Source organism: Rhinichthys klamathensis, unplaced genomic scaffold (assembly GCF_029890125.1).
Source record: "Rhinichthys klamathensis goyatoka isolate OS25496 unplaced genomic scaffold, OSU_Roscu_1.1 h1tg000122l_1, whole genome shotgun sequence".
NCBI classification, from domain to species: Eukaryota; Metazoa; Chordata; class Actinopteri; order Cypriniformes; family Leuciscidae; genus Rhinichthys; species Rhinichthys klamathensis.
In genome coordinates this window covers 61,931-77,263 of record NW_026606659.1, presented here as the reverse complement: position 1 = coordinate 77,263, position 15,333 = coordinate 61,931, and the positions used below count along the sequence as shown (strand labels likewise).

Sequence of the window (15,333 nt, the reverse complement as noted above, 5' to 3'; positions counted from 1 at the left end):
ACGATTACCAGAAATGTGTATTTAATGAAACGTCAAGCCCATTCAGCATTCAGTGAAAAATCCTTTATGTCCTTCTAACCATGTGTACCAACAATTTTGTAGAGAACATACAATTTTCAGGTAGTTTGGAAATGAAAAGTTTGTGTTTTTTTCTGTATTTGAAGAAGACATATGACAACTGAATTGCTGCAAAGAAAAATCTGTTGAAACATACAATTCTGGCTAGCAAAAGGCATAACTTGCTGGGATTGATCAGAGGCTGTTAAAGCGCGCACACACACACACACACACACACACATCCAGTATCCAGTGCTTGAGTGTGTCTTGTGCTGGGCTGCATTGATTTAATGCATTACTCAAACTGCTGGAGAGAGAGAGAGAGCCGAGGTAGAGAGTCTCTCCTGACTGCATTAGGAGCCTCCAGCCTTTGTGATTCCTTTTGATCAAATCTCTGTGAGAGACGCGTGTCATGCCCTCTTCCAGCCAGCTGTGAGGGGACTGGCCCGCCACCCAGTGGGGGAGGTGTGTGTGTGTATGTGTGTGTGTGTGTGTGTGTGAGAGAGAGAGAGAGATCTCTTAAGGTGAGAGGCAGAGAGTACAGCGGGTAGGAGGGTCTCATTCCACTCCCTAGTTCCAGCACACACTCACACACTCACACACTCACACACTCATCCTGGACGCTTTAGAGCCGCTCACACACTCACACGGGCCTGTGGACGAGCGCCGCGTTTCTCGATTGCAGGAGAAAGTGTGTGTTGTGTGGGTGAGTGTGACTGAACTGTGAGTGATGATCTCTCGCAGGAGAACGTAGAACTTGTACAGACAGGAGCTGCTGGAATGGCAAACTGCTCAGAAACACTGGAAACTTCAGTCTGATCAAAATGTCTGAGGTAAGAAGTTTAGTTTGGGATCAAGTCTGTCTTAGAGAATTTAAATAAGAACACAAGTGGATTGTGAGTTATATGCAGATGATGTTACATTGAGGAAAAATATGCTTTTTTCCCTGTGTGGTGCTTTGACTGAATTGGCAACTTTTATCTGTGTTGATCATTTATTGGTGTACGGGACATGAATTAGCTAAACTGTGCATACAGATATGAATCCATGTTTCAAGAGTTTTTTCCCCCATTAATAGATCAATTTGCTAGCTAGATATTTCAGGAGAAACTTTAATGTGCTGTTCAGATGGGTGTGAATGTCTTCACAAGTGTGTGAGTGTTTGTTGGTCATCCACTGGAATGTAATTCAAGACAAGAGTAATTTCGCTGGCACAGCCATAATGCTGGATACTTGATTGCGTGTGGAATGCTTGTTTAATCTGAACACCAATGTAAAAGACACATTCATTATGGAGACTTACCGAAAGATTTTTGTTAATGGAACAACAGGAGTCAAATTCTTTTTTTCCTCTCTTCCACTTTCTGGCAGCTTTAAGAGATCCTCTCCCGGCTCTCTCTGTCTTTGTGCTAATGCTGACGAGTTAATGTCCCAAAGTGGGACTGAGACCCCGTTTCTGGGCGGGCAAACACAGTTAATGGCCTTGGGGCGTGAAAGCTTTGTCTCTGCGAGTGTGTGTGTTCATTAAGCTCATGTTGATCTGTCATTGTTGTTCGCTGCTACGGGCCTGTGTTGTAAGATCTGACAGGGACTCTTTCTGTTCGCGATTCCTCCACCGCTGCGCTTATGTTCACCACACGCGCCTCTCTTCATATCTGCACATCCATGTTCTACACGTTTGTGGTCCTAGGAGAACTACTAACTTGTACAGTTTGTCAAAATAATATTTGTCTAATATTACGTGATATTCTGGATTAAATCATGTCAGTCAATATTGTAATTGTGAGTTTACACATTTACATCGTAAAAAATCTATTCAAAAGCAATAAATACTGAGTATATTAATGCATTTTACAGTCGCATTATTTTTAAGAAATGTAATCATTTTTTGTTTTTAAAAATGCTAAATAATATGCTGTATCATTGCTGTAGCGTATTTTAAAATGCAGTCAAACTGTCAGCCAAAAAGCTGGATTATTGAATTGTTATGAACAGCATAAACTAGCCTAATTAACATTTAAAATTCCTTCAGAAATTAAACTCAAAATGTTTGCTTGGCTTAACATAATGCATCAAGTAATCATTTTTTTTTAAATCTATCTTGTGCTTTCCATTGACTTTTGTGATGTAAATATCTATGTGCATTTTCAAATATCGCTCTCTCTTTCTTTGTGTAAGTAAGTGCCGGTGTGTTTTATGGTTGAGGTTCGAGGATAAATAACTATGATGTGATTATCGTGGCTATTGGCCTATATTATCTCTATATTGAGCTGTGTCTATAATTAATATGAAATTGCATCGGAATGAACCTCACTCTATGTGTTTGTGCTCAGAAGAGTACTTTATATCATTTATAATTCTTTATTTAATACAATATTATCATTGAAGCATTACCAGCAAAACAGTGAAAAGTTTCATTAAAAATTGGACATGAATTTGAGAATGTCTCAATAACATGTGTCTCTCTCTTGGTTTAATGACAGCAGCATTGGAGAGACCGTAAACCGAACCTAGCGATCGTGTTCTCCAGCATGAGAATATTGCAAAGAGCTTCTTGAGCTTAATATATACAGAGATACACGCATATGTAGAAAGATACTCACACACACACATATTCAGATCTAGGTGTACATTAAAAAGTTAAAGTACGAAACTGAACATTTTGGAGTGAACATAACGGGTGTTTGTGATGAATAAATATGTCGAATATATTCATTATTATTGTGTGTGTGGACAGGCTATTTGCTGCACGCTGGTGAACTGCAACTGTGACAGTTTCAAGCCTGGGAAACTGAGGCGGCGACTCTGTGAAGACTGTAGGCACGGCTGGGTCGCCCATGGTGAGTTTCACATGCTATACAATATTACATTTCACACAGATGTTTTTCACACATCTTCAAACCAGGTTTTAACACTCTTCACTGTCAACTCTCTCTCTGTCTTTCTGCCTCTTCTACTTTTCACAGTACCTTTTAAAAGAATATTCCGTGTTTAATACAAGTTAAGCTCAATCAACTAAAAATGTTTCCTACCTTAAAAATTATTTCAACATGTCTTTCCTATTCTTAAAAAAATATATTTTCTTTTTCTGTAACAGTGAGCCACTTAAAAAAGAAATGAGTGTAAATCCTAAAATACTGTTTTAGAAGTATAGTGACAAGATGTAAACAATGTCATTATGATTTTTATTGAGGAAAAAAGTGCTTACTAACCTTTTCTTTGTAAAGTTATATCCAATTTTACAAATACATTTTTTTTTAAATGTGATACATAAAAAGACCATACAATTATTTTACAAATGAATTTAAAAACTGTCCAGCTCAAATAATACACAACTTTTAACCGAAGTGAGTTTATCAAATTATACGCTTCACATTTCTAATTTTAAATCCTCAAAGAATATATTGTGGTGGTCATCAATATTATGTTAGAAATGCTGATGTTTAAGCTTAACTTGCTGAACCTTAAATATTCCTTTAATAAACATATTTGAAAAGACAGAAATAAATAAATAAATCTGTTCATTATAAATTAATCTACACCTTAATATTGACTTTCTGACATCAAAGCTATGTGGCATAAATTGATAAATTGATGGCCAGTTTAGAATCCTTGGATATTTTTTGTTGTTGTTGTAATTGTTATTGTTTGTAGATGATAATTATTTACAATATTGTCTGTAATTTCTCAGCCATGCAAATAAGCAAATATATACAAACACACTTTTAGTACAATACATAGGCAACATGTTTATAATAGACATTCAAATTTGTACAAATGAACATTTAAAGCCTCACTCACAAAAGAAAACAGATACACAGATTCAGAAGTGATCGACAGAAATGCTGCCATGAAACACGTGGAGATGCTTTGCTGATTTCTGATGTAAACTGGTGTCTGTTTTGCTGAATTGCAGCTCTGAGTAAGCTGAAGGTTCATCACATGTACCAAGGAAGCCAGGTGGAGATTGTTCACTCCAATGTGGTGTTTGATATCTGTAGTCTGATGCTTTATGGGACGCAGGCAATTCCAGTGCGTCTCAAGATCCTGCTGGACCGACTCTTCAGCGTCCTTAAGCAGGAGGAGGTTATTCAGATCCTAAACGCCCTGGACTGGACTCTCCAGGACTACATCCGTGGTTATGTCCTGCAGGTGAGCTGTTCCAATCACTCGACTCACACTGATCCCGCTTGAAAACATACTTCAATTTGAGATGTATAATTACAGTTTTGTCACACTTTTCCAGTGGTGAGCCACTGAGATATCTTCAATCTTTTGGCTTATCAAGTATTCAGGTGCTTGAATTAAATTCATGCTAGTTCCTCTAGTGGAGAATGTAAAGTTAAAGCCTCTTCAGACCTCCAGATGAATTCTGTATGATAAAATATTTATTCTGGTTACAACATGAAGCTGCTACATGACTTTCAAAGCCTGCTGGCACTCAAGAGTAATTACAGGCGCACTGAAAGACTTGCCCGACTCGCCTCTGATCTCTCCCCTCCCCTCATACTTCGACAGGGAAACCCGCATCATCTAAATTAAGAAAAATTATGCTCCTGAATGTATCACTCTGCTGCAGTAATTAGACCTCTCAAGTCCACATGCATTAGATGTATGGATGACTTGTTATTTAGTAACTCTGTCAATCTGTCAGAAGTATTTTAGGGTCCCAGTAGTTTAGACTTCATAATGCAAATTATATTCCTTATGTGTATGTGTCTAGGATGTGGCCGGTAAGGTTTTGGACCGCTGGGCCATAATGACCTTTGAAGAGGAGATTGTAACGCTGCAGCAATTCCTGCGCTTTGGAGAGACCAAGTCCATCGTGGAGCTCATGGCTCTACAGGACAAGGAGGGACAGGCTGTTGTTGTTCCGACCACTAGGACCAATTCTGACATCCGCAGCTTCATCGAAAGCAGCACCCAGCGCTCTGTGCGGACACCCGCTAAAGCAGAAGCACCCGGTTGTAGTAACGGACACCCTTTTGAGACTCTAGTGAACAGTATGGCCCTCATGCTGCCATTGCAACTGCTGAACTCGGTTCCGGCACCGTTGCTGAGCTCCAGTACAGCCTGCAGCCACCAGGAGGCACAAACGAGACACGAGACGCCAGAACTAAGCCTTGACAGCAGTGCTGCGTTCGACACCGGCCCCGTGAGAGTAGAGCTGCTGCTGGACACACAATCTCCAAAGATGGAGACGGAAGAGTTTAACGTGAGTGGAAATTCCTCTCCCTCGACGCCTTGCACATCCTCCATCACTTCTGAAATCACACACATGTCACCAGAGAGCAAGATGCGGTGTGCAGAGAAGAGCGGATCCTTGAAGAAGGGCCGTGTGTTCTGCAGTGCCTGTGAGAAGACCTTCTATGACAAGGGCACGCTGAAGATACACTATAATGCCGTTCATCTGAAGATCAAACACAAGTGCACCATTGAGGGCTGCAACATGGTGTTCAGCTCTTTACGCAGTCGCAACAGGCACAGTGCTAATCCGAACCCGCGGCTGCACATGCCAATGAACCGCAATAATCGTGACAAGGACCTGCGGGGGGGCCTGAGCCCGAGCCAGGAGGACGAGCCCGAGGGCGAGAAGAGAGAGTTCGCCTCCATCCCAGAGAGCAGGACTGTCTCAAGTTTCATCATCCGCAACTCTGAGCCCAAACTACACGGCTCTTTATCCAGCATGAGCCAAAGCGGAATCCTCTTCCCCAATCTAAAGACTGTGCAGCCCGTGCTCCCCTTTTACCGGAGCCTGGTGACCCCAGCCGAGCTGGCCCATACGCCGGGCAACTTGCCCTCGCTCCCGCTCCTGTCCTCCTCGGTGCCCGTCAGCACCAGCCACATGCACACCGACGTGGAGCCGGTGCCCAAGAAGAAGTCTCGGAAGTCCAGCATGCCCATCAAAATCGAGAAGGATGATCTGGCAGAAGAGGGCGTGTCCGAGGAGGAGACTCCGCCCCTCAGCCCCTGCACACACACACACAAGTGTGACATCAGCAGCGAGGGGCGTGGCCCTGTGGACCGCGATGGTCTTCTCCGGTCCACCGCCAACTCACTGGACGCAGAATGGGACAAACTGACTCAGGAGGACAGTCGTATCATCTCAGCATCTTCTCCTTCTCTCTTTCACACTAAACAGAACGATGAGAAAGAAAAGGAGTCCTCAAAATGTGAAGAACCAACATGCAGTTCACGGCCAGACCAGCCTTGCAGCCACCGACCGGCCCATTTCACACACAGCAGTGAACACTGTGCAGACGGCTGTAGTGACCCGGAGAACACGTGTCCAGATGATAAAGAAGAGCAGTCGCACCCCTGTGAGATCTGCAGTAAGACATTTAAAAACCCCTACAGTGTCAAAATGCATTATCGAAACGTGCACTTAAAGGAGATGCACATGTGCACTGTGGACGGCTGCAACGCTGCTTTCCCATCCCGGCGCAGCAGAGACCGGTAAGACGGATAGGCTTGGGGGAAATTAATGTGTGTGTAATACAATACATTAAAATCACATGACAGTTTTTGTGTTGATGCCCGGCTCCAGCTTTGAGATGTAAGGTGGGCCAAGTGACATTCCTCGTGGGCTAGAGTTTATACATTATTTTATTTCTCCTTTATTTTATAACAAAAGGGGCAGGTCTTAAAAGGGACTCACACATGGCTCAACACTAAGGAGATTACTGGTTATTTGCCCTGCCAAAATTTTCACCCAAAAAAAAAAGATAATTTGAATAAATAATATTACGTATAGACAAGTAAAGAGCCAGTAATAAAATATGAATGAATGAGCAAATTACAAGCAATAGCACAAATAAATACAATAGAACAAAGATACAAATGAAATAAACAGATTTCAGCTAGGTCTAATAGTATTCAGGGACCGTATTCACAAAGAAATTTATCTTACCACTAGGAGTACTCCTAAATCGCACTAAAATATTTTAGCTAGGAGTTTTCTCTTAAAAGTTATTCACAGCACCTTTCAGACCTACTCTTAGTAAGGAAAAATGACAACTCCTAAACTAAGGGTGAGTCTTCGTTGCTATGGATGACGTCACTTCTCATGCACGAGTTTCCTCGCAGTGATCACGGTGATTGGTTGTTAGATGACAGGGCCATCATGCGGAACACAACACAGACGCAACAAATCACGGAATTACCACATCTAAATATGTCTGTGTCCTACACAAAATAATAATAGTAATGTCATCGAAATGCATATATAAGGACATGTTTGTGCAGGCCCCAGTGAAGTGTAATTCTAAAAAGGCAGAGAGAGAGAAAAGTCGTGAATTAAAATAAATGAAATCAAGGTAGCCTAATACCTCAATGAAAACCTCCACTTGCCTAATAATGAAAAACAACACTTGCATTAACACTTGCTTGGTTAATTGACATCCTATTAGCCTAAATAGACTACTTAAAAAGCAAGGAAATGTTGCTCTTATTGAAGTAATGTAATAGTTGAATGACGGTGTATTATGAAGTCGCCAAAACGTAAAAGAAAGCCCAACTGGATGCAGGATCAGTTACTGCTGCTGGCCCAGCTGGTGCTAAAAATAAAAAATAAACATAATAAAAGTGAAATTCGGCACTGGGATATCAAGCAAAACTAAGCGTGAGAATGGGAGAGGATTTGTTTGCAGATCAATGCAGCATTCCCGCTTGTGTCGCGGAGCCCGGACGACTGCGAGAGGCGGTGCGTAGCCGTTGCGTATATCTCTTGTTGTAGCAACCCTTTGTGAATAGGTCTTAGTGAGTTAGGAGTCCTCTCGACTTCTTTTAAGCTCTCCCAGACTTAGATGCTACTTTTAGGGCTAAAATGCTTCGTGAATTACTCTTAGTGAAAAAAATTAGGAGTCCCAAAGTTAGGAGTGACACTCCTATTATTTTTAGGAGTTGCTCCTAAATTCGCCAGTTAGGAGCTACTTTTAGCCTTAAAATTCTTTGTGAATACGGCCCCAGGTACAATACTTTAATGTATAAATTAAATATATATTAATCCTATAAAAGGTAAAGAAGTTATTCAGTCAAGAGCAGATTTGAGTAGAGTATTTATAATTGTCTTTTGTTCTTTAACATGAATAACACAAGACAGCAGCAGGGATATTTAGCTACTGTCACTTTAACACCAAATGAACGGATCTGGCGAACATCAGATTTTCTCATAACCGTTTACGTTCATTGAGACTTTTTATTTTTTAACGCAGTTAAACTGTGTGTATTCGTCCGTTTAAGCTTGGCAAAAGAGAACTGTGTGAGACGCATCTTTCTGTGTGTAACGCGCTTCGTGTGTAAAACAGCGTGCACATACCGAATGAGTTTCTTTCGCGTCTTCTTGCGCTTGAACAGTTTAGAATCGGTGGAATGTTTGAATGTTTATGAAGACCATGGTCAGGTTCTAATACTGCTTTCTAGTTTCTAAATAACAAGTCGATTTTTCATACCAAGCAGCCGAAAAGCTTGATCTCCCTCAAAATCTGGAGCTGATTTGAACATCGCAATCATTTAGCAATCGGCTGTTATTTACCGTGAGGCCAGGGTGGGCCTGTGGAGCCGGGCCTGCTTACAGTTGATGATTGCTTTTATACATGAAAAAAGTTAGAAACAAAAGCATGTTGGTTTTCTCTTCAAATGTTTTTGCTTTTAATTCTCTAGACACAGTGCAAACCTGAATCTGCACCACAGGCTGTTGACCAAAGATTATTCAGGAACGTCTTCTCTCCGCAGAGAGCATCCCGATCTCCCTCACAAAGAGCAGATGTCAGTCAGTCAGATGTCTGTGATCCTCAAAGCCAGTCACCGCACAGGCCTCGTCTTCCCCATGAGTAAATCCCAGGAGAGAGCGACTGAGCCAGCAGAGGGTGCTGTGGAGAACGACGCTGTGTTGGACCTGAGCACCAGAGGAAGCGCACACTCGTCCTGGGACTCAGACATGGGCAGTGAAGAAGGGCTCCCTCTAGAGGACAGTGACGAGAGCTGCGACGGGCTCCGTGTCTCGTCTCCACCGTGCCTCAGCCTGCAGTCTCACAGCTCATCTCCCATCACTTGCCATCTCTGTCAGAAGGTTTACAGCAACAAAGGCACATTCAGGGCTCATTACAAAACGGTGCACCTTCGCCTCCTTCACAAGTGCAAAGTTCCAGGGTGTGACACTACATTCTCCTCTGTTCGGAGCCGCAACCGACACAGTCAGAATCCTAATCTACACCGTAACCTTGTGATGAATACCTCCCTCAATCAGGAGTAGGACAGAGCAACACACACACACACACACACACATATTCTTCTAAATATACATACGCGTGTAAAGTCCAGGGGGCAGAAAGTAAAAGTCCTGCCATATGTTTATTCCCACCACTGATTTCACTAGTTCTCTCTCCTGGCTGAAAACTGTGGTAATTAGCAAATCCAGGCGATTGGAACAAAATACTGAGGAGGACTTTTACTTTCTGAACCTGGACTTTACACCTCTGCATACGCAATGATTCACTCTTAACAATTTGGGCTCAAAAGCACTGGTCATTGTACTGTACAATCAAGCACAACTGGAAGGACAATCATATTTATAATAAACCTTGACGTTATTTACCTTTTTAATGTTAAGATATGTTTTCATCTCTACCGTAATATCTACTTGAGAAACTTTACTTATATTTATTGATTTTTTGAAAGTAGGACAGAAAGACAGATGCCTAAAAATGACTGAAGAAATGACAAAGCTGAAGATTGAAGAGACAGAGATGCTCGCCAACACACAAGAAAGTACATACAGAATCATTTGAATCATCCTTAAAAACAATCAGTGCTGTTATACAGTAAGTTAGGTCCATCATTCTTTATCCAAAGCCACATAAAAATCATGTTGTATTTTCCTTCTCTGCACTTTTCCATGGAGGGGACACGTCTCTCCTCAGCACGAGACTGGGACCAGCATTGATCCAGCACGAGCCCACAGCAGATTAGAGACTGTCCGAGCGAGCGAGCACTACCGAGTGTTGGTGAGAGAGTGGTTAAGAGCCTGAGCTGTTTTTAAGGTGCAGGACTCACATGCGCTGCAGGTCATTTTCTGGTAGTGTATTTGTGTTTGCTTGCTGTTCAGATTTGGTTTTATTACAGAAGATTTAGTGAAGCTGATAGATTGTGTTGGCGTTTCAATCAATATGCTCTTTACAGAGGCTGTTGTGTTCTTGTTGAGTAAGTTATTATATGTATGTTTTATTTTAGGGGCCAAGCATCTGCAGTGTTTGTTCGTTTTCTTCTTCTTCTCGTGTCGTGGGAGTCTGTGAAGTCCCTAGACCACATCTGGGTTCTGTCACTTAGACTCTATAGCACAAATTCAGTTTGTGCTATTCTACAGTTCAAATTCTCACATTTCTTTTGCCTTTAACTATTCAACCATGCGGTTTAGGTAGCCTACATAATTCTTTGTGATGAAAGGCATTATTTTGCCAGCATTGGCTTTGTGTTCACACTCTCTTCTTGTGAAATCTGAAAAAATCAGTGAAATCGGTCTTATTGTTATTTCAGTCTGAATCCTTCCTGTCTCAGTCATTTCTACAGTTGTTACATTAAATAATGCTATGTCCTATTAAATTGACTTGTAACTCCCGCTGTCGTGCTTGGCCCCTTAATTGCTGCTTGCATTTATATTGCTATAGTTGTTATTCTTGTGGAGACCAAAGATTCCTAATCCAGGATGGAGTGTAAAGCGTGAGCAACAGAAGAGTAAAACGGCACGCATGGACACACCAGCTTGTAAATGCTAAAACACTCTAAAGACTCGAGATTCAGTTTTGTAAAAAAAAGTCATCAGTTTAATATGATGTTGATTTATAATGAGCATGAGGTATTAGTAAAGTCAAAGGATCGTGCCAGTGAAGGCCGAGGACAGCAAATGAAGACTTTCTGATGCTCATAAAGCTGTTTGTGAATCAGAGCTGAACAAAACGAGTGTCACACTGGTAGTGCGAGAAGACTCCCACAAACACACTCAAACCTGTGGACTTTTATTCCTTTAACTTTGAACTTTTCTTTATGTACCCCCCCCCCCCCCCCCCCCCCAGCAGGGTTATCAGGATTATTGTGACAATCTAACCCTAACCCACTATCATTTATTTGTGTTCTATCATTTTTGTATGTGTTAATAAACAATCTAAAAATATCAGTAAATGTATACTTTTATACATAAACATTAAGCAGGGGGAAACAAATAAAATAAATGCTAAATCTTTGGTTCTTTTTTGGTTTAACAATCATGAAATGACAAGCATAACATTTTGGCAAGTTATGTATTTCTTAGGAGAAAAAAACTGACATCAGAAAAGTTATGTATTATTTTGCAGAAATGTTTTGTCCAAAGCAACATACACTGTTGTGTTTATTAGTGATTTGCACAGTTTAAACCCCTAACCCTGGGTTCACTAAAATACCTGGGACTATAGGAGCAGATTACAGGACATGATCAACAGACAGTATTTAAATAAAAGTAAAAAGAAAATAAGAAGTATACATATGGCATATAATGTGGAATCTTCTCAACCTGCACTCTCAGTTTCACATGCACTTATCTGTGACGAGGAACTGGAAATGAGCTGAAGTCCATTAATGTGTATTTCGAGAGTAAGTTAAGCAGTATGACTGTAATCGTGAGTCCTGAACATGAAACACAAATGATAGGGAAAACCATGTTGAATTGTGATCGCAGCACTAATGTCACATCAGGTAAAGTCAGGCCCGGATTGGCCATCTGGCAATTCTGGCACATGCCAGAAGGGCCGGTGTGATTTTCTATTCTTTTGGGCCGAGCTGACCACGTTGCTCCACGTACCCATAGCATAGCTGTCAACATTGAACATTGAAAATAAGGGAGATTTCCCGGAATCCATCCCCAAAATAAGGGATTTTTTTTACACGATTCTTACCCCAAAACTTTTTTTTTAAAAGCACTAATCATTAACAGTCTAAAGAGTTTATTACTACACAATATATATTACAGAATTCCAGACCAATGAATATGTTTAAAGTGCTTTATGAATGAACAAAGTAAACATTACTTACACATTTACATTTGCTACAATAGCTACATCAAGCTTAATGTTGGGAGACAGAGTGAGAAAGAGCTCAAAGAATTGGTAGTTAATTCGGTGATTTTGGCTGTCGGCGTCCTCCTGATCCATCATCGCACATCACACTCATCTACTCTACTCTCCTTCATTTCAAATTCACATCCCGCTACTTTTTCCCATGCTTTTTCCCTCTTCCTCGCTATGTTCCTCGCGCTCGCGCCCGCGCCGCTGCGACTGTCTTCTTCTTCTTCCTCTTCGATAGTAGCCTAAGCTACTGTCTGCATACTGCCACCTGCTTTACTGGAGGTCTAGCAACCCAAGTGCAAGCCGCCACTTCACAGACACAGATAGTTGCGTGTTCTGAGTTAACACAATCAGAGCGTAAAAATACGGGATATTTTACGGGAAAATACTAAAACGGGAAGACAGCGGGAAAAGAGCTAAAATACGTGAGAAACCCGGAAAAAACGAGATATGGGCCGGCCCATATTTATAGGGGGGTTTCTCCCCCTAGCTACTGGCAAGTGATATGGCAGGACGTGCATGAGGACGTGAGAGGCAGAGGCCCTCCCCTCTGCCCAAAGTAATATGCTCCACGTCAAGAGTACGCAACCAAAAGCGGGGAAAGAGTAAAACAAATCTCGCTAGCATGTCAGAAGCCGATCTACAAAATGGATAAAAAGATGAACTTTGTGAAAGTAAAGGGTGGTAGTGCAGAAAAAATAAGGGACAAAAAACGCAAATGTCTTGAGGCCCATGCTGAAAAATGTCCCAAGATAAAAATGTTTTTCCCACTTTAATAAGGTAGGTCATGCTTCTTTTTATCATATATAACGTTATTCTATTGTGGTTTGGTCATGGTGCCTTTTCTTTATTAAGCAGTTGTGTTGTGTGCGTCGGGCTGCCGTGCCATGCTCGTGTGTGCTGTGCTGTGAATGTGTATGGACTAAAGTTTTTTTTTTTTTTTTTTGTGTATGGACTAAAGTCTATGCGCCTCAGTCTTATATCATGACGTGTATGCCTACAGTGTGAAAGTCATTGCTGCCTATGGTGTGTCTCAGTGGGAAAAATGTTCAGATTCTGGGGACGTTTTTTTAACGTCATCTAGTTGGGCCGGTGAAAACCACAAATGCCAGGGCCGAATTTTGGTCCCAGTCCGGCCCTGGGTAAAGTTGTTACATTTTAAATGTTATAAATAGTGCTGTCAACGTTAACACATGCGATTTATTTTTGTCCAGTTTAACGCGTTAAAATATTTAATGCAATTAATGCAGCATCCATATTTTCTGACATCCTTTGGCTAGTGTTACATTATATGATCATGCTCTTATTCAGGTAGGAAGGGCACATGTAAATATGACATTTATTATGGGTTTATGTGAGTATTGTTTTAAATTCACTTAAAGCTGCAGTCCGCAGTTTTTCCTCTTTGTCGCCATCTCTGTCTGAAATCTGCAATTGCAGTTATTCACAGAACTATAAACTTTACGTGAGTTGTGCCTCGGCATGGCACGGCGCGGATGAACACAGTGTTTGAGGAGAGTGTGTGTGTCAGTCGCCGCCGGTGTGGATACTGGCATTCACAATCACAGATTACACTTTTTGTAAGTATGACCAATATCATAATTTTTACTGGAAAATGTCTGAACAAGTAAGTGACATCCACTTCTGTTCTGACCAACCAAGGGAAAAAATCATTGCTGTAAATCGCACTGATTAAATCTAACGATCGCTTATCATATCACGTCAAACCGTGCAAATTATACTTTGTTCTCAAATTGTTAATGTTCAACGTCAGCATTGCGTGACTACATGTAATGTCCTTCCAATATTATCCTTGTTTTCGCACGGGCCGGTTGCAGTCTCTTCTTTCTGTAGCCAGTCCGAAGTCCGAACAAAGTCTTCTGCATTTTACAGCGGGTGAGTCTCTAGTTGTCACTGGTGATTGTCATTTGAACCTTTCTGGATCCGCCATCAAATTGATAAGTTTAATTATATCAAGTGCTGTGAGAAAAAGCTATAAATCTCCACCTCCAGCATCCTCACACGCAATATAGCCTACTAGCCGAGACTCTTCTTTATGTGTACAGATGTGTGTGTACAGATGTGTGTGTGCAGATGTGTGTGTGCAGATGTGTGTGTACAGATGTGACGTAATGACACAGACATGCTCGAATCTCCCGTGGAAATCCACCAGTACCACTGGAGTTACAAACATTATTACAAGCTTACCATTGTGAATCGAGCTACGGCAAGCAGAGAGTTCTGAACACTGGCTGGATATGTACTTGCTCAAAAATATATTTTTGATCATTTTTAACCCAAAAAAGTTACGGACTGGAGCTTTATATTAAATGTTGTTATATTTTTTGAAGCCTAATAAATGTATAGAGAAAATGTGATAGCTTTCAATACATTGTAATGTTGAATAACTATAATTAATGTTTAAAATTGGGGGAAAATAGTTTTCCTGACATCAGCGGCTGTATTAGCATCAGTGATACTGGCCTTCATTCATAAAAAGATGCCATTTAACAAACATTAAAAGTCTTTATGTTGTTTCTACATTAATTTGGAGATTAACTGTGAAATTATTACATTATAAAATATATTTAAAAAGTATAAAAACTTAAGTGTTTTTAATCAAGATTAATCACAGAATTTTTTTTGTCTAATCTACTTAATTTTTTTAATCGATTGACAGCACTATAAAACTTTACAATTTATTATATTGCAGTATTTTTTTGCCAAACCAATAATTACTTTTGTGCGTAACTTTTTCCATTTTTCCTAGACCACAGCATGTCATGTAAAAGGTGTCTTGCCCCAGTGGCTAAAGTAAAAATGACCCACTGCTGTGAAAACATACCAGCATTGTGACTTCTGTGAGTGTGTGAGTGTGCATGGTGAAATTTTTATATTTGATTTTCTTTATTTTCCTTTTTATGTTAAACAAATAGGCTATATACAGTCTTATTTCTGTTATGAATCATTTTTTAAACAATTTGGCTTCCATTAGCAATTGCTGCCGAGTGACACTCTTGTTCGTAGTGATTTGGCTCCACCTTGTGGCTCAAGACACACTGAACTATTTTGTTCGGTTGTTTGATCAGTGAGTTCGAATCCACACATGAGGAAACGTGAGTTTATAGAGTTTGTGGATAAAAATTGGGTTATGGCTTGGGGAAAATGTTCCCATTGATAA

General features: G+C 40.8%; 1 protein-coding gene across 2 annotated transcripts; it reads left to right on the top strand.

Annotated features, from left to right (window-relative positions):
- Positions 1–626: 626 nt before the first annotated feature.
- On the top strand, positions 627–10,392 carry bnc1 (basonuclin 1). Of its 2 annotated transcripts, none has more exons than XM_056255779.1 (5): positions 627–890; positions 2,795–2,897; positions 3,974–4,209; positions 4,781–6,513; positions 8,791–10,392. In XM_056255779.1, exons 1-5 carry the CDS (start codon positions 882–884, stop codon positions 9,308–9,310), a joined length of 2,601 nt encoding a protein of 866 aa, XP_056111754.1. In that variant the 5' UTR covers positions 627–881; the 3' UTR covers positions 9,311–10,392. The 2 variants fall into 2 exon arrangements, with proteins under 2 accessions (XP_056111754.1, XP_056111753.1); XM_056255778.1 differs by having other exon boundaries at positions 8,719–10,392.
- The last annotated feature ends 4,941 nt before the right edge of the window (positions 10,393–15,333 follow it).

Bases quoted from the DNA above. Each gene is read 5' to 3' on its own strand.
- bnc1 (XM_056255778.1), top strand. The intron at 4,210-4,780 runs GTGAGCTGTTCC...GTATGTGTCTAG, and splicing joins TCCGTGGTTATGTCCTGCAG to GATGTGGCCGGTAAGGTTTT. The intron at 6,514-8,718 runs GTAAGACGGATA...TTAATTCTCTAG, and splicing joins TCCCGGCGCAGCAGAGACCG to ACACAGTGCAAACCTGAATC.